Genomic DNA, 26,577 nt, shown 5'->3' on the forward strand with positions numbered 1-26,577 from the left:
TGGGGGGCAGAGATGCTGGACACGCTGGGGGCAATATGCTGGACACACTGGGGGCAATATGCTGGACACACTGGGGGCAGGATGCTGGACACACTAGGGGCAGGATGCTGGACAATGGGGGCAGATATGCTGGACACGCTGGGGGCAATATGCTGGACACACTGGGGGCAATATGCTGGACACACTGGGGGCAGGATGCTGGACACACTAGGGGCAGGATGCTGGACACACTGGGGGCAGGATGCTGGACACACTGGGGGCAGGATGCTGGACACTGGGGGGCAGAGATGCTGCACGCTGGGGGCAATATGCTGGACACACTGGGGGCAATATGCTGGACACACTGGGGGCAGGATGCTGGACACACTGGGGGCAGGATGCTGGACACATTGTGGGCAGGATGCTGGACACTGGGGGCAGATATGCTGGACACGCTGGGGGCAATATGCTGGACACACTGGGGGCAATATGCTGGACACACTGGGGGCAGGATGCTGGACACACTAGGAGCAGGATGCTGGACACACTGGGGGCAGGATGCTGGACACACTTGGGGCAATATGCTGGACACACTGGGGGCAGGATGTGTGGACACACTGGGGGCAGGATGCTGGACACTGGGGGGCAGAGATGCTGGACACGCTGGGGGGCAATATGCTGGACACACTGGGGGCAATATGCTGGACACACTGGGGGCAGGATGCTGGACACACTGGGGGCAGTGACTGGGGGTAGGATGCTGGACACTCTGGGGGCAGGATGCTGGACACATTGGGGGCAGAGATGCTGGACATTGGGGGCAGAGATGCTGGACACTGGGGGCAGAGATGCTGGACACACTATGGGCAGGATGCTGGACACACTGGGGGCAGAGATGCTGGACACACTGGGGGCAGAGATGCTGGACACTGGGGGCAGAGATGCTGGACACTGGGGGCAGAGATGCTGGACACACTGCGGGCAGGACTGGAGACAGATGGGGCAGGATTGGAGACATGGGCAGAATGTAGATACGGGGCATGATTGGAGACACAGGGCAGAATGAAAGACATGGGGCAAGATTGGAGACAGATCGTACAGGATCATGGGGCAGGATGTATACGATGGAGACTGATGGGGCAGGATGGGGAGATCATATGGGGCAGGATAGGGAGATCATATGGGGCAGAATGGATACTCATGAGGGCAGGATGGGAGAACATATGGCTGAAGCCAGGAATGAGATACACGGGACCAGGATGGGGGGATATTGTTATTACCATACAATTAAGGGATATTATTACTGCAGTGATGTATTTATTTTATTTTTTGAGGACACTGTTTTAAATGGAGGGGCGGTCCTGTCACTGTGCATAGAGTGACACTATGTCGCCTCTTTTTCTTCATGTGGTGTAATGTAGAAGTTGGGAAAAATTAAGTAAAGTTTTCTGCAAGCGGAGCTTGAGATAACTGTGTTATTTCCTGCAGAGACGAGTCCTGGCTGGATGAAGTGATGGCGGTCTGTGCTGGATGAAAGATGAAGGACTTCACCTAGAAACGTCACTGGTTAGTAAGTGTTACCTATACACTAACACTATACACTGTATACTATATACAGAGGTCCTGTATATAATGTCACCGGTGATCACTGTATTACCTCTACACAGACACTGTATACTAAGTACAGATCTCCTGTGAATACTGGCACTTATCATGATAGTATTGTGTTTTTTTTTCTTCCTAACTGAAGGGTAAATTGACTAGATCAATGGATGTTTGACATGTTATAGTTTCACACAGCAACTATTTTTCAGGTTCAGGTATATGATGACCCCGTCGCATGACCCTGTCACATGACCCCGTCACATGACCGGGGGGCCCACAGTGTCTGAACAGCCTGGGGCCCTGGCTACCCTTAATCCACCCCTGTCCTGAGCTGATTTTTTTTTTACTGATACCACTTTGGGGTAGATACAATATTTTGATTGCTTCTTTATTGCAATGTTGCTGGGGTCAAAAATCCGTAATACTGGCATTTTATTATTTATTATTTTTTTTCTTATTATGCTGTTCACTGATCAGATTAACTTATTTTATATTTTGATAGATTAGAGATTAATGAATACAGCGGTGCCCAATATTTCTATTTTTTATTAATTTATTTTTAATAGGGCAAAAGGAGGTGATTTGAACTTATATTTATTCTTTTCATATTTGCTAAAAAAAAATTTTCACTTTTTACTGTATTTGTTAGTCCCATTAGGGGACTTGAACCTATGATTATCTGATGACATGTACTATACAGTACATAGAAGTGCATCAGCATTGCTATGTATTGTAAAAATCATGGTCTCCTATGAATGCAAGCAACAGGGTCGGACTGGCCTGGCGGGGTATTGGGGAAATCCCCAGTGGGCCCTTGGCTGTAGTTAGGAGAGGAGGAGAGGAAGAAAGAAAAGAAAAAAAAAGGCTGCCTTTTTTTAGGGGCACGGGCCCTTTAAAAGCGCAGGCAGTTCATTACCTGAACCACCGTGGCCACACGTACCGATCAACACTGAACAGTGTGCGCCCGTTGTCACCGGCGTATGTCAGTGTCATGCGCCGCATGTGACGTGCACACACATTCACCGACGGCCTCTGCTACGTCAGTGGCCATTTTTCTATGTGAGTGTCGAACATGCAGAGGAGGAGGAGGCCGCACAGCGCTGTAGAGGGAGCGCAGGAAGGTAAGAGGATTTTTTTTACTTGTTCTCTCTCTCTCTATCTCCACTTGGCCAGAATGGAGACATATGGAGGGGGGAACAGGATGGAGACACATGGGGGGCCAGGATGGAGACACATTAGGGGAGGGCCCAGGATGGAGACACATGGGGGGGACCAGGATGGAGACACACATGGGGGGACCAGGATGGAGACACATGGGGGAACAAGGATGGAGGCATATGGGGGGACCAGGATGTGGAGACACATGGGGGGACCCGGATGGAGACACATGGGGGGCAGGCTGGAGACAAATGGTTGGCCAGGCTGGAGACACAGGGCCATGATGGATACACGGGGGTCCAGGACAAGGGGCTAGGATGGATACACGGGGGGCCAGGACAAGGAGCCAGGATGGATATATGGGCTGGGCAGGACAAGGGGCCAGGATGGATATATGAGGGGGCAGGACAAGGGGCCCGGCGACCGCATACTCCCCTCCACTCACCGCTCACACAGGGTTAATGGCAGCGGTAACGGGCCGCGGGTACGCTTCTCCGTAACCGCTGCTATTAACCCTGTGCGACCAAGTTTTTACTATTGATGCTGCGTATGCAGCATCAATAGTAAAAAGATCTAATGTTACAGAAAAAAACCCGTTATTCTCACCCTCCGACATGGCGCTGTCCTCGTCAGTGCAAGCGGCAGGTTCTGGTGCTAAGGATGCTATGCGAGAAGGACCTGCCATGACGTCACGGTCATGTGACCACGACGTCATCACAGGTCCTGCGCTCATACAAACCCTGGGACCGGAAGCTACCGCGTGCACCGCACACAGGTGCCAGGACTACAAAAGCCCTTCAGAAGGTGAGTATGTTTATTTTTTATTTTAAGTCTTTTTTTAATCTGTTACATACGTGGCTGGGCAATATACTATGTGGCTGGGCAATATACTACGTGACTGGCCAATATACTACGTGACTGGGCAGTATACTACGTGTCTGTGCTGTATACTACGTGGCTCTGTGCTGTATACTACGTCGCTGTGCAATATACTACGTGGCTGGGCAATATACTAAGTGGCTGGGCAATATACTACATGACTGGGCAATATACTACGTGACTGGGCAATATACTATGTGACTGGGCAATATACTACTTGAGACGAGCGGAGGACTCCGCGTCTATGCATGGCACACACCACCCCCTCCTCTGTTTAAGTGGATGTTAACTCTTGCCTGTCTTCATCTCAGACGCTGCTCTTTCTGTGTGCCCAGAGACACTGTTTTTGTCTCTCCTCGTATCTCCTCACATAGTACGTAACTTATGAAGGTCCGGTGTGTTGGACCGAAACGTTTTTTGGGTACTACATTAAAATTCACTAAGAGCATAAAGTTGAGTGCAAGGTTTTTCTTTATACATGGGCAATATACTACGTGACTGGGCAATATACTACGTGGCTGGGCAATATACTATGTGGTTGGGCAATTTACTACGTCGCTGGGCAACATTCTATGTCGCTGGGCAATATACTACGTAGCTGGGCAATATACTACGTGGCTGGGCAATATAGTACGTGACTGTGCAATATACTACGTGGCTGGGCAATATACTACGTGGCTGGGCAATATACTACGTGGCTGGGCAATATACTACGTGGTTGGGCAATATACTACGTGGCTGGGCAATATACTACGTGGGCTGTGCAATATACTACGGGGACATGCATATTCTAGAATACCTGATGCGTTAGAATCGGGCCACCATCTAGTATACAGTGGGGCAAAAAAGTATTTAGTCAGTCAGCAATAGTGCAAGTTCCACCACTTAAAAAGGTGAGAGGCGTCTGTAATTTACATCATAGGTAGACCTCAACTATGGGAGACAAACTGAGACAAAAAAATCCAGAAAATCACATTGTCTGTTTTTTTAATATTTTATTTGCATATTATGGTGGAAAATAAGTATTTGGTCAGAAACAAAATTTCATCTCAATACTTTGTAATATATCCTTTGTTGGCAATGACAGAGGTCAAACGTTTTCTGTAAGTCTTCACAAGGTTGCCACACACTGTTGTTGGTATGTTGGCCCATTCCTCCATGCAGATCTCCTCTAGAGCAGTGATGTTTTTGGCTTTTCGCTTGGCAACACGGACTTTCAACTCCCTCCAAAGGTTTTCTATAGGGTTGAGATCTGGAGACTGGCTAGGCCACTCCAGGACCTTGAAATGCTTCTTACGAAGCCACTCCTTCGTTGCCCTGGCGGTGTGCTTTGGATCATTGTCATGTTGCAAGACCCAGCCACGTTTCATCTTCAATGCCCTTGCTGATGGAAGGACGTTTGCACTCAAAGTCTCATGATACATGGCCCATTCATTCTTTCATGTACCCGGATCAGTCGTCCTGGCCCCTTTGCAGAGAAACAGCCCCAAAGCATGATGTTTCCACCACCATGCTTTACAGTAGGTATGGTGTTTGATGGATGCAACTCAGTATTCTTTTTCCTCCAAACACGACAAGTTGTGTTTCTAACAAACAGTTCCAGTTTGGTTTCATCAGACCATAGGACATTCTCCCAAAACTCCTCTGGATCATCCAAATGCTCTCTAGCAAACTTCAGACGGGCCCCGACATGTACTGGCTTAAGCAGTGGGACACGTCTGGCACTGCAGGATCTGAGTCCATGGTGGCGTAGTGTGTTACTTATGGTAGGCCTTGTTACATTGGTCCCAGCTCTCTGCAGTTCATTCACTAGGTCCCCCCGCGTGGTTCTGGGATTTTTGCTCACCGTTCTTGTGATCATTCTGACCCCACGGGGTGGGATTTTGCGTGGAGCCCCAGATCGAGGGAGATTATCAGTGGTCTTGTATGTCTTCCATTTTCTAATTATTGCTCCCACTGTTGATTTCTTCACTCCAAGCTGGTTGGCTATTGCAGATTCAGTCTTCCCAGCCTGGTGCAGGGCTACAATTTTGTTTCTGGTGTCCTTTGACAGCTCTTTGGTCTTCACCATAGTGGAGTTTGGAGTCAGACTGTTTGAGGGTGTGCACAGGTGTCTTTTTATACTGATAACAAGTTTAAACAGGTGCCATTACTACAGGTAATGAGTGGAGGAAAGAGGAGACTCTTAAAGAAGAAGTTACAGGTCTGTGAGAGCCAGAAATCTTGATTGTTTGTTTCTGACCAAATACTTATTTTCCACCATAAAATGCAAATAAAATGTTAAAAAAACAGACAATGTGATTTTCTGGATTTTTTTTTCTCAGTTTGTCTCCCATAGTTGAGGTCTACCTATGATGTAAATTACAGACGCCTCTCATCTTTTTAAGTGGTGGAACTTGCACTATTGCTGACTGACTAAATACTTTTTTGCCCCACTGTATATATATATGTGTGTATATGGGGGCCAGGATGGATATATATGAGGGGGCCAGGATGCATATATGGGGGGCCAGGATGGATATATGGGGGGCAGGACAAGAGACCAGGATGGATATATACTGTAGGGGGCAAGATGGATATATGGAGAGACAGGATGCATATATATGGGGGGACAGGATGTATTTATGGGGGGACAGGACAAGGGACCAGTATGGATATATATGGGGGGCCAGGATGCATATATATGGTAGACCAGGATGCATATATGAAGGATGGATATATGGGGAGGGCAGGATGCATGTATATGGGGGGGCCAGGTTGCATAAATGGGGGAGCCAGGACAAGTGACCAAGAAGGATATATGGGGGTCCGAGAAAGATATATGGGGGGCAGAATAAGGTACATATGAGAGCCAGTATGTATAGCTGGGGGGGGGGGGGCAGGATCGATATCTGGGGGCCAGACTGGACAAGGGACATAGGATGGGGCATATTATAAAATAAAGGGGGCTAGGCTGAGCGAAATTATTAAATAAAGGGGGCCAGGATGAGGGATTAAAGTACTGTTTGAGGGCCAGAATGAGAAACATGCTATATTAGTTTATGGTGACAAGTGGGAACATAATTTCTTTAGGGTCCAATTAGGAACATTATTACTACTGTAATATAATTTACTTTTTAGAAAACTATTTTCCATGGAGGCAGCAAAATGGGGATTCTGTTACTGTGCAGGACGGCACTACGTCGCATTTTTTCTTCATCTGACGTAGTGTAGATGGCAGGGAAAAAGTGGGGAAAGTGCTCTGGAAGCGATCAGCTATTGATGACTGTGTTATTTTTTGCAGAGACGAGTCCTGGCTGGAAGAAGTGATGGCGGTTTGTGCTGGTTGAAGAAGAAAAGCGAAGATGAAGGACTTCAACTACAGATGTCACTGGTGAGTAAGTGTATTACATGTACATGCACACTATACACTGTATACTGTGTACAGAGTTCCTGTGTATAATATCACCGGTGATCGCTGTATTACCTGTACACTATACACTATATACAAAGCTCTTGTGTATAATGTCACCGGTGATCACTGTATTACATGTAAACTATACACTATATACAATGCTCCTGTATATAATGTCACTGGTGATCACTGTATTACCTGTACACTGTCACTATATACAGAGCTCCTGTGTATAATGTCAATGGTGATCACTGTATTACCTATACAGACACTATATACAGAGCTTCTGTATATAATGTCACTGGTGATCACTGTATTATCTGTACCCTGACACTATATACAGAGTTCCTGTGTATAATGTAACTGGTGAACACTGTATTACCTACATAGTAACATAGTAACATAGTAACATAGTTAGTAAGGCCGAAAAAAGACATTTGTCCATCCAGTTCAGCCTATATTCCATCATAATAAATCCCCAGATTTACGTCCTTCTACAGAACCTAATGAATGTATGATACAATATTGTTCTGCTCCAGGAAGACATCCAGGCCTCTCTTGAACCCCTCGACTGAGTTCGCCATCACCACCTCCTCAGGCAAGCAATTCCAGATTCTCACTGCCCTAACAGTAAAGAATCCTCTTCTATGTTGGTGGAAAAACCTTCTCTCCTCCAGACGCAAAGAATGCCCCCTTGTGCCCGTCACCTTCCTTGGTATAATACCTGTACACTATATACTGAGCTCCAGTGTATAATGTCACTGGTGGTAATAACAGTGTTAGTATTGTGGTTTGTATTCATGATCAGTATTGTAGTATTCGGTCACTATGTAGTGGTAATTTGTGGTCTGGTCACGGCGTGGCAGTATTTCTCTTTGCATGTGGTATTATTTTGTCCCTATATGCTGGTAATATGTCATATTAGTCGGTCACCATATGGTCTGATCATGGTGTGGCGTATTTGTTCCTTGTATGTGATATTATTCGGTCACTATGTGGTCTAGTCATGGTGTGGTGGTATGGGGGTATGGGGTATTATTGGTCTTGTTATAGGGGATTATGTTGTGTATGGCGGTCATTTGTTCTCTCTGATATTAATTAGGAGAAGATTCTTTATTTGCACTAGAGATTAAGTACTTTGTACACAGCGGCGGAGATGCACTTACAGGGGGTTTCCTGTGAAAAAAGTAATCACCTCTCCACAGGATAAGCGATAACGTATTGATTGGTGGGAGTCTGACTACTTGGATCCTATTGGCAGAATGTGGAACTTTTTATACCCATTAGGGTATGTGCACACGTTGCGGATTTTGCTGCGGATCCGCAGCGTTTCCGCAGCTGCGGATCCGCAGCAGTTTCCCATGAGTTTACAGTACAATGTAAACCTATGGGAAACCAAAAACGCTGTGCCCAGGCTGCAGAAAAAGACGCGCGGAAACGCAGCATTTTATTTTCCGCAGCATGTCAATTCTTTGTGCGGAATCCGCAGCGTTTTTACATCTGCTCCAACAGAAAACTGCAGATGTAAATCCGCAGCGGAATCCGCAATAGAAGATGCGATAAATCAGCAGTAAAAACCGCAGCGGTTTTGCACTGCGGATTTATCAAATCCGCTACGGAAAAATCCGCAGAGGAGCTCTATACATGTGCACATACCCTTAGGCTGGAGTGGCATGTACAACTCAATTACTGATATATTCATTCCCTCAGTGGCTGCACTAGTTTTTTTCTGGAAGCCCCAAAGAGAATGAATTAAGCTGTGGTCAGACATCCCACCTACTGCTCCATTTTAAAATAGGAATAAGTGTTCTATCAACGATAAAACTTCCTAATTCTTCAGATCGGTGCAGTTTCTAATGGTCGGACTTAAGCGATCACTTATCCTGTGGAGCCCATGAATCAGTTATAACTTGTTTTAACCAAAGAACTCCATTAATGCAAACTACCTTAACCCCTTCATGACCCAGCCTATTTTGACCTTAAAGACCTTGCCGTTTTTTGCAATTCTGACCAGTGTCCCTTTATGAGGTAATAACTCAGGAACGTTTCAACGGATCCTAGCGGTTCTGAGATTGTTTTTTCGTGACATATTGGGCTTCATGTTAGTGGTAAATTTAGGTCAATAAATTCTGCGGTTATTTGTGATAAAAACGGAAATTTGGCGAAAATTTTGAAAATTTCGCAATTTTCACATTTTGAATTTTTATTCTGTTAAACCAGAGAGTTATGTGACACAAAATAGTTAATAAATAACATTTCCCACATGTTTACTTTACATCAGCACAATTTTGGAAACAAAATTTTTTTTTGTTAGGAAGTTATAAGGGTTAAAATTTGACCAGCGATTTGTCATTTTTACAACGAAATTTACAAAACCATTTTTTTTAGGGACCACCTCACATTTGAAGTCAGTTTGAGGGGTCTATATGGCTGAAAATACCCAAAAGTGACACCATTCTAAAAACTGCACCCCTCAAGGTACTCAAAACCACATTCAAGAAGTTTATTAACCCTTCAGGTGCTTCACAGCAGCAGAAGCAACATGGAAGGAAAAAATGAACATTTAACTTTTTAGTCACAAAAATAATCTTTTAGCAACAATTTTTTTATTTTCCCAATGGTAAAAGGAGAAACTGAACCACAAAAGTTGTTGTCCAATTTGTCCTGAGTACGCTGATACCTCATATGTGGGGGTAAACTACTGTTTGGGCGCACGGCAGGGCTTGGAAGGGAAGGAGCGCCATTTGACTTTTTGAATCAAAAATTGGCTCCACTCTTTAGCAGACACCATGTCACGTTTGGAGAGCTCCTGTGTGCCTAAACATTGGCGCTCCCCCACAAGTGACCCCATTTTGGAAACTAGACCCCCCAAGGAACTTATTTAGATGCCTAGTGAGCACTTTAAACCCTCAGGTGCTTCACAAATTGATCTGTAAAAATGAAAAAATACTTTTTTTTCACAAAAAAATTCTTTTCGCCTCAATTTTTTCATTTTCACATGGGCAGTAGGATAAAATGGATCATAAAATTTGTTGGGCAATTTCTCCCGAGTATGCCGATACCTCATATGTGGGGGTAAACCACTGTTTGGGCACACGGCAGGGCTCGGAAGGGAAGGCGCGCCATTTGACTTTTTGAATGGAAAATTAGCTCCAATTGTTAGCGGACACCATGTCGCGTTTGGAGAGCCCCTGTGTGCCTATGCATTGGAGCTCCCCCACAAGTGACCCCATTTTGGAAACTAGACCCCCCAAGGAACTTATCTAGATGCATATTGAGCACTTTAAACCCCCAGGTGCTTCACAGAAGTTTATAACGCAGAGCCATGAAAATAAAAAATAATTTTTCTTTCCTCAAAAATGATTTTTTAGCCTGGAATTTCCTATTTTGCCAAGGATAATAGGAGAAATTGGACCCCAAATATTGTTGTCCAGTTTGTCCTGAGTACGCTGATACCCCATATGTGGGGGTAAACCACTGTCTGGGCGCACGGCAGGGCTCGGAAGGGATGGCACGCCATTTGGCTTTTTAAATGGAAAATTAGCTCCAATCATTAGCGGACACCATGTCACGTTTGGAGAGCCCCTGTGTGCCTAAACATTGGAGATCCCCCAGAAATGACCCCATTTTGGAAACTAGACCCCCAAAGGAACTAATCTAGATGTGTGGTGAGGACTTTGAACCCCCAAGTGCTTCACAGAAGTTTATAACGCAGAGCCATGAAAATAAAAAAAAAATTATTTTCTCAAAAATGATCTTTTAGCCTGCAATTTTTTATTTTACAAAGGGTAACAGGAGAAATTTGACCCCAAAAGTTGTTGTCCAGTTTCTCCTGAGTACGCTGATACCCCATATGTGGGGGTAAACCACTGTTTGGGCACATGCCGGGGCTCGGAAGTGAAGTAGTGACATTTTGAAATGCAGACTTTGATGGAATGCTCTGTGGGCGTCACGTTGCGTTTGCAGAGCCCCTGATGTGGCTTAACAGTAGAAACCCCCCACAAGTGACCCCATTTTGGAAACTAGACCCCGAAAGGAACTTATCTAGATGTGTGGTGAGCACTTTGAACCCCCAAGTGCTTCATAGAAGTTTATAATGCAGAGCCGTGAAAATAATAAATACGTTTTCTTTCCTCAAAAATAATTATTTAGCCCAGAATTTTTTAATTTTCCCAAGAGTAACAGGAGAAATTTGACCCCAATATTTGTTGTCCAGTTTCTCCTGAGTACGGTGATACCCCATATGTGGGGGTAAACTACTGTTTGGGCACATGCCGGGGCTCGGAATTGAAGTAGTGACGTTTTGAAATGCAGACTTTGATGGAATGCTCTGCGGGCGTCACGTTGCGTTTGCAGAGCCCCTGATGTGCCTAAACAGTAGAAACCCCCCACAAGTGACCCCATTTTGCAAACTAGACCCCGAAAGGAACTCATCTAGATGTGTGGTGAGCATTTTGAACCCCCAAGTGCTTCATAGAAGTTTATAATGCAGAGCCGTGAAAATAATAAATACGTTTTCTTTCCTCAAAAATAATAATTTAGCCCAGAATTTTTTATTTTCCCAAGGGTTACAGGAGAAATTGGACCCAAAAAGTTGTTGTCCAGTTTCTCCTGAGTACGCTGATACCCCATGTGTGGGGGTAAACCACTGTTTGGGCACACGTCGGGGCTCAGAAGGGAAGTAGTGACTTTTGAAATGCAGACTTTGATGGAATGGTCTGCGGGCGTCACATTGCGTTTGCAGAGCCCCTGGTGTGCCTAAACAGTAGAAACCCCCCACAAGTGACCCCATTTTAGAAACTAGACCCCCCCAAGGAACTTATCTAGATATGTGGTGAGCACTTTGAACCCCCAAGTGTAACATAACATAGTAACATAGTTAGTAAGGCCGAAAAAAGACATTTGTCCATCCAGTTCAGCCTATATTCCATCATAATAAATCCCCAGATCTACATCCTTCTACAGAACCTAATTGTATGATACAATATTGTTCTGCTCCAGGAAGACATCCAGGCCTCTCTTGAACCCCTCGACTGAGTTCGCCATCACCACCTCCTCAGGCAAGCAATTCCAGATTCTCACTGCCCTAACAGTAAAGAATCCTCTTCTATGTTGGTGGAAAAACCTTCTCTCCTCCAGACGCAAAGAATGCCCCCTTGTGCCCGTCACCTTCCTTGGTATAAACAGATCCTCAGCGAGATATTTGTATTGTCCCCTTATATACTTATACATGGTTATTAGATCGCCCCTCAGTCGTCTTCACAGACGTTTACAACGCAGAGCCGTGAAAATAAAAAATCATTTTTCTTTCCTCAAAAATGATGTTTTAGCAAGCATTTCTTTATTTTCACAAGGGTAACAGGAGAAATTGGACCCCAGTAATTGTTGCGCAGTTTGTCCTGATTATGCTGGTACCCTATATGTGGGGGTAAACCACTGTTTGGGTGCACGTCGGGGCTCGGAAGTGAGGGAGCACCATTTGACTTTTTGAATACAAGATTGGCTGGAATCAATGGTGGCGCCATGTTGCGTTTGGAGACCCCCTGATGTGCCTAAACAGTGGAAACCCCTCAATTCTAACTCCAACACTAACCCCAACACACCCCTAACCCTTATCCCAACTGTAGCCGTAACCCTAATCACAACCCTAACCCCAACACACCCGTAACCCCAACACACCCCTAACCCCAACCACAACCCTAATTCCAACCCTAACCCTAAAGCTATGTGCCCACGTTGCGGATTCGTGTGAGATTTTTCAGCACCATTTTTGAAAAATCCGCGGGTAAAAGGCACTGCGTTTTACCTGCGGATTTACCGCGGATTTCCAGTTTTTTTTGTCCGGATTTCACCTGCGGATTCCTATTGAGGAACAGGTGTAAAACGCTGCGGAATCCGCACAAAGAATTGACATGCTGCGGAAAATACAACGCAGCGTTTCCGTGCGGTATTTTCTGCACCATGGGCACAGCGGATTTGGCTTTCCATATGTTTACATGGTACTGTAAACCTGATGGAACACTGCTGCGGATCCGCAGCCAAATCCGCACCGTGTGCACATAGCCTAATTCTAAAGGTATGTGCACACGCTGCGGAAAACGCTGCGGATCCGCAGCAGTTTCCCATGAGTTTACAGTTCAATGCAAACCTATGGAAAACAAAAATCGCTGTACACATGCTGCAGAAAAACTGCACGGAAACGCAGCGGTTTACATTCCGCAGCATGTCACTTCTTTCTGCGGATTTCGCAGCGGTTTTACAACTGCTCAAATAGAAAATCGCTGTTGTAAAACCGCATTGAAATGCGCAGAAAAAACATGGTAAATCTGCCATAAATCCGCAGCGGTTTAGCACTGCGGATTTATCAAATCCGCAGCGGAAAAATCCGCAGAGGACCAGAATACGTGTGCACATACCGAAACCCTAACCCTAACCCTACCCCTAACCCTAACCCTAACCCTACCCCTATCCCTAACCCTACCCCTAACCCTACCCCTAACCCTAACCCTACCCCTAACCCTAGTTCTTACCCCAACCTTAGTGGGGAAAAAAAAAATTATTTTTTTTATTGACCCTACCTATGGGGGTGACAAAGGGGGGGGGGGGTCATTTACTTTTTTTTTTTATTTTGATCACTGAGATATAACCTATCTCAGTGATCAAAATTCACTCTGGAACGAATCTGCCGGCCGGCAGATTCGGCGGGCGCACTGCATATGCGCCCGCCATTTTGGAAGATGCCGGCGCCCAGGAAAGAAGACGGACGGTCCCCGGGAGGCCAGGTAAGTATAAGGGGGGGGAGATCAGGGCACGGGGGGGGCGTCGGAGCACGGGGGGGTGGATCGGAACACGGGAGGGTGGATTGGAGCACGGAGTGGGGGATCGCTGTGCGGGCGGGTGGATCGGAGCACGGGGGGGGAATCGCTGTGCGGGGGGGAATCGCTGTGCGGGGGGGGGGATCGCTGTGCGGGGGGGGGATCGGAGTGCGGGGGGGTTTGATTGGAGCACGGGGGGTGTGATTGGAGCACGGGGGGAGCGGGCAGGAGGACGGGGGAGCGGAGCACAGGACCGAGGGGAGCGGACCACAGATCGGGGGGCTGGGGGGGCGATCGGTGGGGTGGGGTGGGTGCACATTAGTGTGTCCAGCCATGGCCGATGATATTGCAGCATCGGCCATGGCTGGATTGTAATATTTCACCATTTTTTTAGGTGAAATATTACAAATCGCTCTGATTGGCAGTTTCACTTTCAACAGCCAATCAGAGCGATCGTAGCCACGAGGGGGTGAAGCCACCCCCCCTGGGCTAAACTACCACTCCCCCTGTCCCTGCAGATCGGGCGAAATGGGAGTTAACCCTTTCACCCGATCTGCAGGGACGCGATCTTTCCATGACGCATATGCTGCGTCATGGGTCGGAATGGCACCGACTTTCATGACGCAGCGTATGCGTCAAAGGTCGGGAAGGGGTTAATTATACATCCCAGTTATGGGAGCGCATATTAGATGTGCAGAATCAGGATAACTACTGACAGATATTTGCATATATCTGTAGGGTGGGCCCCTACAGTACATTCCCCTGGTGGGCCCCAGACACCCCAGTCTGACCCTGGTTTGCGGGCTCGACTTGCAAGCCCATTCAAAGTCAGGGACGCGACATATGATGTAACTATATATTATACATTAGAAAGGGGTTAAAGAGTAACAGTCATTTTAATTTTTATTTCATAAATCAATAGCACTAGAAAATAAGAAACTTTGTGATATATCTTATCAGAAAATTCTGCTTCTTTCTCCTCCATGCCTGTCAAAATTCTCAATTCACAGATAAAATCTGTCTTCAGTCTTCAGTGAAGACAGATTTTTACATTACTGAGAGGAGATGGAAGTTACTACTGGTAAGATTCCATGGAGAGGGGAGAGAGTGGAAAAAGTAGAGGCAGAGCTCCTCTTACTCCCTAATGTTATCAGCACCAACTGTAATGCTGTAATGTCTATTGTCTGTACAAGTCCCCTCTATAATTTGTAAAGCGCTGCGGAATATGTTGGCGCTATATAAATAAAAATAATTATTATTATTATTATAACTGTCATCTCCTGTCTCAGTAATGTAATAATCTGTTCTCACTGACCACAGATTTTACCTGTGAATTTAGAATTTTAAGAATAAATCAGTCCTGGAGGAGAAAGAAGCACATTTTACTGATAAGACATATTACAAAGTTCTACATTTTCACGTCTACTATTGAATTATGACTTTAAAATAAAAATGATGATTATTCTTTAAAGGGAACCTGTCAGCAGGATTGTGCACAGTAACCTATAGAAAGTGTCAGGTCGGGGTCGTTATACTGAATAAAATGATACCTTGGTTGATGAAATCTATCTTGTGGTTGTTGTGTAATCTTTATTTGCAGTTTTGAGTTAATGATATGCCCGTGCCCCGGGATGGGGCTGTGGAATGGCTTCATGTGGTGGTCTGCTTACATATTCATGTGTATGGCTTATGACAGATCACTGATCCCTCAGTGATCTGTTCCCTAGTTTGCATAATGAATATCTGTACATACTGTGGAAAAAATACCTTCTGCAGGCAGATGCCAGCAGTGGCTCCTGCTCTGCAGCATAATCGCATGGTTAACCCCTTAAGGACCAGGGGTATTTCCGTTTCCATTATTTGCTCCCCTTCTTCCCAGAGCCAAAATTTTTTTATTTTTCCGTCAATATGGCCATGTTATTGCTTGTTTTTTTTGCGGGACGAGTTGTACTTTTCAATGACAACATTGGTTTTACCATGTTGTGTACTCGAAAATGGGGAAAAAATTCCAAGTGCGGTGAAATTACAAAAAAAGGGCAATCCCACACTGGTTTTTTGTTTGGCTTTTTTACTAGGTTCACTAAATGCTAAAACTGACCTGCCATTTTGATTCTCCAGGTCATTACAAGTTCATAGACACCAAACATGTCTAGGTTCTTTTCTATCTAAGTGTTGAAAAATTATTCCAAACTGTGTTAAAAAAAAAGTCCCATTTTCTGACACTAGTAGAGTCTCCATTTTACGTGATCTGGGGTTGGGTGAGCGATTCCACCAGTGGCTGTTTGGGGCACATGTCAGCTGATCAGATCAGCTGTTATGTGCCAGAAAAGGTGCGGGAGGAATCCTATCCATCATTGTACATTAAGGGGTTAATATCCCAATAATAAATGTGGTTGATGTTATTCAGATAGAAAAATTTAAAAAAAAATTTAAATGGCACCCGCTGCACCTGAGCAGTAGCAGCTATTGGTGTATATAGGTTATCTGATAGCTACTACTGCACATGCGCCGGCGGCACCATCTTGCTGGAGAAGAAAAAAAAGAATTTCCTCTTCCAAGATGGCGCTGCCCGTGCCTGCGCAGTAGTAGCTATCAGAGCTAGCCGCCCCATATACTTTATATGCATATCTATGTATAAATACATAATATAATTATACATATTAAATATATGTGTATGTGAAAAATGTGTATATATGCGGTACTTTTCGTATGCAGTTTGATAGCTCTAAGTAAAACTAAAGTAAGCAATGCCACACAGTGGACACATCTGGTATAGTAATAGTAAAACCAATCAAGATTTTTTTGTTAGCAAGATACCATCATGCAATTAACAAACATGCTTTGTGGTTTTATGTAAATAAATTAAATATATTAAGTCAGACATTTTCTTAGTAAGGCACAATAGTGTTTGTACATTTATGATATTTTGTAAAGTAAAAACATAAAAGCAAATGATCTGCAAGGATGAGAAGAAATATCTGCATTATCATCACAGTGAGCTAAAGAGAAATTTGCATAGATAGGAAAGCATAAAATGCCTAAAACTCACAAACATCTTAGGCTATGGTCAAATCTCCTTAGGCCTCTTTCACACTTCCGTCTTTTAGCTCCCGTCGAAATCCGTCGATTTTTGAAAAACAGGATCCTGCAAATTTTTCTGCGGGATCCTGTTTTTCCCATAGATTTGTATCAGTGACGGATTGTGACGGATCGTCGGAAAATATCGGTCCGTCGGGTGTAGAAAACGTTCAGAGTAACGTTTTTTCTGCACGTCGGAAAATCGCTCAGCGATGGGTCCTGCGCTGCCCTTTGTCGGCTATAATGGAAGCCTATGGACGCAGGATCCGTCGCTGACCGTCAAAAACAGGAATCCAGTAACGTATCCTGTTTTCCTATTCTCAGCATGCCTGGAAGAATTTTCTAGTCTCTCTCTCTCCAAAATTTTCTGCATTCAAATTCAGGCAGCGCCTAATTCAATGCATCCGGCAAAAAACTGGATGCGTTACATCCGTTTTCCACTATTTTTAGACACACGTTGCAGCGATGCATTCTGACAGCCGCCTGCAGATGGAAGTGTGAAAGAAGCCTTAGGCCTGTCCCACACGTCCAGATAATACCGGTACCGGAAAAATCGGTACCGGAGTTATCCGTGTCCGTGTGCTCACGGGGCACATCAGTGTGGCACACGTGTGGCAGCCGTGTGCTGTCCGTGTGCCGACTGGGTACCACACGGAACGTGCAGGAGACAGCGCTACAGTAAGCGCTGTCCCCTGCTTTGGGTGCTGAATCCAGAATTCATTCCTTCTTCCCAGCAGCATTCGCTGGAGAGAAGGAATGAAAAATCAGGGGGGTTTTTTGTGTGCGCCCGCCCGCTGGCATTAAAATACTTACCCAGCTCCCTCGATGCTTCCTCTCAGCGTCGCTGCTTGTCCTGTATGAGCGGTCACGTGGTGTCTCACATTACAGTGATGAATATGCGGCTCCACCCCTATGGGAGGTGGAGCCGCATATTCATCACTGTAATAAGCGGCACCACGTGACCGCTCATACAGGAAGAGCTGCGACGCTGAGAGGAAGCATCGAGGGAGCCGGGTGAGTATTTTCTTTCCAGCGGGCGGGCGCACAGGGGGTGGGAGGGGGTGTGAGGGGGTTGGTTACAGGGAACTTTATTTACACCGCAGAAAAAAAGATTTTTCATTCCTTCGCTGCAGCGAACGCTGCTGGAGAGAAGAGATGAATGGGGCTTCAGCACCACAAGCTGGGGGGACAGCGCTTACTGTAGCGCTGTCTCCTGCACGGCACACGGACTGCACATGGACAGCATCCGTGTGCGGTACGTGTTTTACACGGACCCATTCACTTTAATGGGTCCATGTGATCCGTGCGCTCCCACGAACACTGACATGTCTCCGTGTTTTTCAAACGGACACGTGGTCCGTGAAAACACGCTGACATGTGCAGAGACACATTGATTTTAATGTGTCTATGTGAGTCAGTGTATCCGGTACATGAGGAAACTGTCACCTCACGTACCGGAGCCACTGACGTGTGAAATCGGCCTTACAGACATCAGTTCCAGAGAAATACCAGCAGTGCTGGATTTGTCAAAACAGACACCCACGTTGCCTGACAGACCCCATTAACTTTAAGAGAGCTGTTGGGTTTCCATCATGGTCAACATCATTTTGCTCTAAAAAGAACCTGGAACCTGAAACTCCAATGTGAACACAGACATAATAGTGTAGCACCTTACTGTTAAAGCTTCTATTGGACTTAGGTTTGTCTTCTACCAGGTCTATGATTTAAAGGCCCACCAACACCTGTGAAGGGATACATGTGTAAGAAGAGGGACCGGGGGTACCTTTCTTGTGCCGGGTCCGGAACCGTCACTTTTTTTGTCTGGGAGAAAACTTTGAAAACCGGACCGACCTTTCCACTCGACAGCAGGGGGCATAGCTAGGATAAAAAGGGCAGTGGACGCGAAAAGGGAGACAGACTTGGCAGGAGCATGCAGCGCGCAGGAAGGGAAGGATAGTGCTCAGTCCTCTGAGCACCGTGACAGCGCAGTTCCGCGATATAGTAACTGCTCTTTGCCCATTGGCTCCCGCTGCTCAAGGTACCCAACGCTGTGGGCCAGTAAATACTGCGTTCGTGCCACCTAAGAAATACCGGGTGACTCACTGAGAACTGTCCTCTCTCTCACCCGCATAATCCTGCCGAGCTTCGTTAAGCCACGGCAGTGATGGCGACTGCTCTTCACTCTGCAACCCCAATCCAGAACCCCGTGCAAGACGTCGAGGACTCATCATCACCGCCAGGAATCGGATCATCAACGCCTGCAGGATGACCCTGGATTCATCACGTGCTAACCGTGCTGGCACCACCATTTGAACATACGACTCTGCAGTCAGGAAGCCGCCAGACTGATAAGTTAACCCTTAATGAACAGTTGCTATACATATTGCCCCATTACCTACCTCAGCACCCCTATTGTGCCCATATCCCCTGCCATATCCTTTCCTCTCCCTGCGTGTATTATTCCCCTGTACAAGTAAAAATCAGCGTTAACCCTTGCTCTGCCTCCTGTCCGTTACTGCATCCCTCAACCTGCTCACACATGGACGCTGGAAATATGGTAGTAGGTCATCCTAAATGGTATTGGCAACAGTACAATTGTCAATTTTATTTATGCACATAAAATATCCAGTTGATTTCAACTAAGGTCGGATTATTTTTTTGTAATAGGATACTATGCCAGGCTCGTGGGGAAATCCAGAATGAAGCATAAGATAATGCCTCCGTCAGTCACTGGTCCCCCAGAGTTTGAGAGGACGTTTCGTGCACAGTAAGTATATGGTGGCGAAAAATGGAGGAGCATTTCACTTCATATTTCCATTCATTTAGACAGATATAGGAAACCATACACTTTCCTTATGGCCTCATCCGTTTTTAACATACGTGTTTATTCTGTGTTTTTCAAGGATAGAACATGTAATCATTATAATCTAAGAGGTGCTTTACATGTCCATGTTTTTTGTGTGCCAAGTGGTTGAAAAAAATTAAGGCAACATGTCCACTTCTGATCTGAATCATGGGTCAAAATTATTCAAACAGGTCTATAAGTCTATGGGTCCGTGAAAATCACAGGCAGCACACGGATGGCATCAGTGATTAACATTTAGGCAGTTTGAGGTTTTTTTCCATCTGTGAAAATTACAAATAAAACACTGACACTGGCAATACATGCAGCTGCACGCTCCGCTCCTCTGTTCCAGGTGCAGTGCTGGGGTATTGCCGTGCGAGACTCATCCGAGTCTCGAGCAAGTGAGAAGGAGCCTAAGGGCTTGTTTCCATTTGCGAGAAACACGTCCGGCACTCCAGAGCGGAGCGTGCGGCTGCATAGCAACACATGGAGCCGCACGCTCCGCTCTGGAGTGCCGGCGCCAGAGCTTGGTTTTCACATGCGAGACACGGACAATTATCTCGCAAGTGTAAAGGAGCTCTTAAAGGACCACTCCAGAGCAGGAGTTTTGCCTTTAATCCAAGTTCCCTGACCCTAGCGTTATATTATCTAGCTGTCGTCTTCAACTCTTCCTGGTGCCAGCATAGACAAGTTTTACACATTACAGCTGACAGCTGGTTTCTCTGATTTGCAGACAGAACTGCGTAGAGTTCTTCCCAATATTCCTGCTTGTTCTGTGGATTGCTGGCATATTCTTCTATGAAGGTAACGTGATGTTATTTCCTATTTGTAACAACGCCATTTGGGCTGAGATCACATGTAGGAGAAATATTTTGTACAACCAGTTACTGTTGTTTTTGTTTTTTTTTGCGATGCAGTTATTAGCAATGCAATTTTCATACTTAATCTATACTGAAAACATGTTTTATGTAAAAAAAACCCAACATAACAAGACTGCAGTAATTCATAGTAAAGCACTTTTGATTTTTCTGGGCGGTGATTGTTTGCACATCACATTACCAATAAGTATCATAAATCACCAAGACATGCACGTCCTACCTATCTTCAGAACTGGGGTCCAATCAAACATTCCCAGGTATGTTGAGATGGGTGACATGCAGATTTCGCTGCTCAAAAAATTGTTCAGCAAGCATATTTTTTTCTGAGCTTCAATAGAAATAAATGAATTGTGTTCTGGTTATGCACAACCACCTTTCTGTTCCTGCCTACACACAATGGGACACCATCTGTTTATAAGTTAAGACTTCCATTATTTCTCTTATTTTACAGAAGTTGCGGCCGGTTTGGGCTTACTGTATATATTTGCACGTCATCTCTACTTTAGAGGTTATGTGGCAGCTGCACAGGACCGGTAAGTTCTGTCTGATGTTAATATTGCTAGATTTCTATACAGTTGTAATTCTACATACACTCTATACTTCTCAATAAAGCCTAAAGACCCCATATATATTAGTAAGAAGTTGTCTAAACCTGGCGATTTCTATAGGGCTGGCAGATTATCTTATGCATATGGTATTCACCTGACTTCTCTAATATAGAATTTTTCCAGAGAATACAAACCACACATCAGAGGTGTCGGGTGGAGACGTATTCTCCTGAATTCAATAAGTAGTGAAAGCAAGTTATCACGTATTCATAGGATAGGCACTACAGGTCCTTCTCAAAAAATTAGCATATAGTGTTAAATTTCATTATTTACCATAATGTAATGATTACAATTAAACTTTCATATATTATAGATTCATTATCCACCAACTGAAATTTGTCAGGTCTTTTATTGTTTTAATACTGATGATTTTGGCATACAACTCCTGATAAACCAAAAAACCTGTCTCAATAAATTAGCATATTTCACCCATCCAATCAAATAAAAGTGTTTTTTAATAACAAACAAAAAAACCATCAAATAATAATGTTCAGTTATGCACTCAATACTTGGTCGGGAATCCTTTGGCAGAAATGACTGCTTCAATGCGGCGTGGCATGGAGGCAATCAGCCTGTGACACTGCTGAGATGTTATGGAGGCCCAGGATGCTTCAATAGCGGCCTTAAGCTCATCCAGAGTGTTGGGTCTTGCGTCTCTCAACTTTCTCTTCACAATATCCCACAGATTCTCTATGGGGTTCAGGTCAGGAGAGTTGGCAGGCCAATTGAGCACAGTAATACCATGGTCAGTAAACCATTTACCAGTGGTTTTGGCACTGTGAGCAGGTGCCAGGTCGTGCTGAAAAATGAAATCTTCATCTCCATAAAGCATTTCAGCCGATGGAAGCATGAAGTGCTCCAAAATCTCCTGATAGCTAGCTGCATTGACCCTGCCCTTGATGAAACACAGTGGACCAACACCAGCAGCTGACATGGCACCCCACACCATCACTGACTGTGGGTACTTGACACTGGACTTCAGGCATTTTGGCATTTCCTTCTCCCCAGTCTTCCTCCAGACTCTGGCACCTTGATTTCCGAATGACATGCAAAATTTGCTTTCATCAGAAAAAAGTACTTGGGACCACTTAGCAACAGTCCAGTGCTGCTTCTCTGTAGCCCAGGTCAGGCGCCTCTGCCGCTGTTTATGGTTCAAAAGTGGCTTTACCTGGGGAATGCGGCACCTGTAGCCCATTTCCTGCACACGCCTGTGCACGGTGGCTCTGGATGTTTCCACACCAGACTCAGTCCACTGCTTCCTCAGGTTCCCCAAGGTCTGGAATCGGTCCTTCTCCACAATCTTCCTCAGGGTCTGGTCTCCTCTTCTCGTTGTACAGCGTTTTCTGCCACATTGTTTCCTTCCAACAGACTTACCATTGAGGTGCCTTGATACAGCACTCTGGGAACAGCCTATTTGTTGAGAAATTTCTTTCTTGGTCTTACCCTCTTGCTTGAGGGTGTCAATGATGGCCTTCTTGACATCTGTCAGGTCGCTAGTCTTACCCATGATGGGGGTTTTGAGTAATGAACCAGGCAGGGAGTTTATAAAAGCCTCAGGTATCTTTTGCATGTGTTTAGAGTTAATTAGTTGATTCAGAAGATTAGGGTAATAGGTCGTTTAGAGAACCTTTTCTTGATATGCTAATTTATTGAGACAGGTTTTTTGGGTTATCAGGAGTTGTATGCCAAAATCATCAGTATTAAAACAATAAAAGACCTGACAAATTTCAGTTGGTGGATAATGAATCTATAATATATGAAAGTTTAATTGTAATCATTACATTATGGTAAATAATGAAATTTAACACTATATGCTAATTTTTTGAGAAGGACCTGTATACTGTTGATCAGTGGGGGTCCGACCGCTGGGATCTGCATGGATTAGCAGAACGGGAAACTATTCTCAGAGTTGGAAAGGAGTGGCAGTACATATGCTCGACTGCTGCTCCATTCGTCCCTTTAGAGGTCTCCAGAGCGCTGCACTTGGCTTTTTCCATCAGCAAAATAGAGAAGGGATGGAGCAGCTGTAGGGGGGTAGAAGAAGACTTTGTATAAAGAAAAGTTAATGTGAACAGTGATGAATATGTATGTTTTATGGTTACAAGTTTTTATAAAGTTTTGCATTTTATCCTTATGGCTGGTTTGTGTCTCAGTTTTCCTGGAGGCCATGTCACAAGGAGTTCCCGAAGACTGGGGAAGTCTGTCCATTATGGGAACCATTACAAGTCATAGGAATATAGTTTGCATCACCAAGGGTAGTATATAGTTAACAGCTTTGGATTAGCCCACATATTGGAAGGGGATAGATCAAATAAGAGGGGCGAAGCACTTCCTGCTTCTATTAAGTCCAGAGTCAGATGCTAGCGGAGGAGAGTTCAGTCAGAGAAAGTGCTCCACAGTGACAGTGTTTGACAGTCTTCAAAGCAGTGATACAGCAGCGGCGAATGGGTCCTGTCAGTGTCAAGTCTCCAAATAGTGTGAGGACACATTTTAAGTCTCATGCAGATCCCGGGGCTTTCTCTGGCCTAAGGCTGAGATGAGACATTGGTGCCATGTCTCTGTTTCTCGTGTGAGGAAGATGCCAGTCGGGTCCCAGCGAAAGGAAAAGATGGTGGGTCTCAGGGAGGCTTAAATGCCGATTGGAAAGTCCCTGGTACCAACAGAAGCTGTTGAGGCCGGGGCATGTTGGGCAGAACAGAGTCAAGGACTAATAGTACACTAGACAAAGGGAACATTATCTGGAGAGGATTCTGTCTCACTCTGTGTGCCGCAATCGCATGTATCCAAATTGCACAGTAAAGCTGAACCTGTTGAACCGGACCTAAAGTCTCCCATCATATCTATAGCTGTAGCCTATCCCATGGAGGGGGCCGTAACAAGTACTCCCGAACAGCAAGTGAGTAAAGAAAGGACCCCACAGCACATCACACTCAACTCTGACTCCTGTTTAGAAGAGGGGTTTCAGGGCAAAGAGAACTCAGTTCTGGCACACAGCAACCGGCCCTGTACCCCCTTCACACCAGTACGGCACGTGTTCTGCTGTGCCATTTTGTATTAAGGTTAAATGTTCCCCACTGTGAATAAAAGTCCCTAATTCTGCAGGTCGCTGAAGGTCACAGAGCAAGTTATCACTTATCCTGGGGATAGGTGACAACTTTTTCACTGGACAACCTATTTAAATAAGCATTTGTGTGACAGCTGTTGAAGAGTTATCCCCATGAACATTTATGACGTACACACAAGATTTGTCATATATTGGCGATAGATGTGACTCACAATGCTGGGACCTGTATCCTTCTTCAGTGTATTGCCCTTTCATATACCAGGAATAGAGACGTAGCTGCCCACGCAGGACTCTATTTACAAGCATGGAAGTTCATAAAATTACCGAGCACTCTTGTTCTCACACAAATGAATAGAAATAGCCATGCTTGTGGGCCGACCTCTCCATGCCCAGCAGTGTATGATGGGGCTCTGTTCTCAAGATACATGAAGCTCGCAAAGGTGAGAATGGCATATATCAGAAATGTATGGCATGTCCTGTGGTTATATAATGTCTCACATAGTTGACCACTTTAAGTCCGCTTTTTTTTCAGGTCAACATTTCTTTCGGTAGTAGGTCACACAAAAATGTAAATAAATAATGGTTAAGAATTCTAGATAACAAAGAAAGTGCATTTACCTGGACTGTTCCACAATATTATTTTATATTCTGCTGGTTTGTCTTGGTTGAAGGCTATCAGTCATAAAATAGGAGCAGTTTATAGGCATATTCCAGATGTCTATAGTGTGCACTTGTCACATAGCCTCCTGAGCCAGAGCTTGGGAAGCTGTCAGTGTGTGCGGGGCCACATCTGTTACATGTGGGCAGAGGACCACTTTATGGACATCCTATAGATGCCTTACATGTAACTGGATCACTGTAATGACAGGTGTTTGTATTCTCAGGTAAAAAACTGCATTATTTCTTTTTGTGAAGGCCGCTATTATCTCTGTGGATATTGCACATCCTATCACATAGAAGATGACATGACTAAAAGTAATATTTAAACTGCAGTTTCTACGAGATACTAGTAATTGTGTTTGTGTCCTTTCTTCAGGATCCCTGGATTTTATCTCAGTCTCATCACCTTGTTCCTGTTGCATGCATTTGCTGCGCTTGGGATTACAAACTCCTTTCTCAAAAAATACCTGGATGTGAACATTTTTAAAAAAGTCCATCATATGTTCTGATCGAAAGCAATTTCATTACAAAATACATCAAGAATCATGTTTATTTTGCTTTAAATGCCCTCATCTGTTTAATGTTTGCTATTTTGATTAAAAAAAAATAAGAAAACAAAAGATACTATTGCATCACATGTTATTAGTATCTCCATATCTAGTCTCTGAAGGCCCCACACATTAGACTAAAATTGTCCAAATCCACGGATATTGGAGTAATCTCTGAACAGTCTGTGTATTGGGTCCCTGACTCTCCCCTACTCCCCTTCCCAGACAAATGATCCTGGGGCAGATATTCTGAATTTAAAGTAATAATTAGGAGATAAACTACCGCCAGAGCTCCATGACAGTAGCTTTCTCTGCTTTCCCCTTTGAAAACACATGAACATTTGCCCGAGCTGAGCGTTCCTTTGTACGAGGTAGTTAGGAAGGAAATTCAATTCAGCTAAATACTATTCTTCGGCTAGGTTCCCACTATGAGCTTTAGGTGAATTTTTGACGCTGCTGAATTTCTGCACCAATTCAGAACCTATTATTTAAATTAGGTTACTTGTGTTTTTTCATTGTGTTTTTGTGTGCATTTTTTAACATACGTTTTGTTGCATTTTTAAAACTGCATTTTTTTGTCTCTGCTTGGGGTGTAATGCTTTAAATAAAGCTGCTTTGTATTTCATACTTCTTGGTATTTGGCCTTGACAGAACTTTATTGGTATTGTTAGGTGCGAATTACATGCAGTTTTGATGCTTTTCAACTACGGAAATGTAGTAAAGATGTGCGTTTTTACATGTGGAATTTCTGCACCTAATGCAAGTCTATGGGGAAAAGCCACACAGAAAGCTCAGCGTATTCACAAGAAAAATTGACATGTTGCATATTTTAAACACGCATAGCAGGTGACTTTACATTGTATTAAAAATAAGCACAGAGAGCAGGAGATTTCTACAAATCCCATCCACTTTGCTGGAATTGTAAGACACTGTGTTTTAGACACAGCAAAAATACAAAGAGTCAAAAACTCCCCAAAACTGGGGTGAATTGAGAGTGAAAAATTAGAAGTGTTAGGCCGGGATCACACATGCGAGAAATACGTCCATGTCTCGCATGGTAATACCC

General features: G+C 44.7%; 1 protein-coding gene across 1 annotated transcript in view; it reads left to right on the forward strand.

Moving 5' to 3' along the window:
- LOC138656753 (microsomal glutathione S-transferase 2-like) overlaps positions 1 to 26,138 on the forward strand; it is a 57,634-nt gene extending 31,496 nt beyond the window's left edge. Inside the window, exons 2-5 of the mRNA XM_069743972.1 lie at positions 19,576 to 19,675; positions 20,487 to 20,557; positions 21,083 to 21,164; positions 25,340 to 26,138. Of these exons, the coding sequence (XP_069600073.1) occupies positions 19,576 to 19,675; positions 20,487 to 20,557; positions 21,083 to 21,164; positions 25,340 to 25,472 (386 nt within the window). The 3' untranslated portion in view covers positions 25,473 to 26,138. The remainder of the gene's footprint in view (positions 1 to 19,575; positions 19,676 to 20,486; positions 20,558 to 21,082; positions 21,165 to 25,339) is intronic.
- Positions 26,139 to 26,577: the final 439 nt, after the last annotated feature.

This window comes from Ranitomeya imitator, chromosome 1 (genome assembly GCF_032444005.1).
Source record: "Ranitomeya imitator isolate aRanImi1 chromosome 1, aRanImi1.pri, whole genome shotgun sequence".
NCBI lineage: Eukaryota > Metazoa > Chordata > Amphibia > Anura > Dendrobatidae > Ranitomeya > Ranitomeya imitator.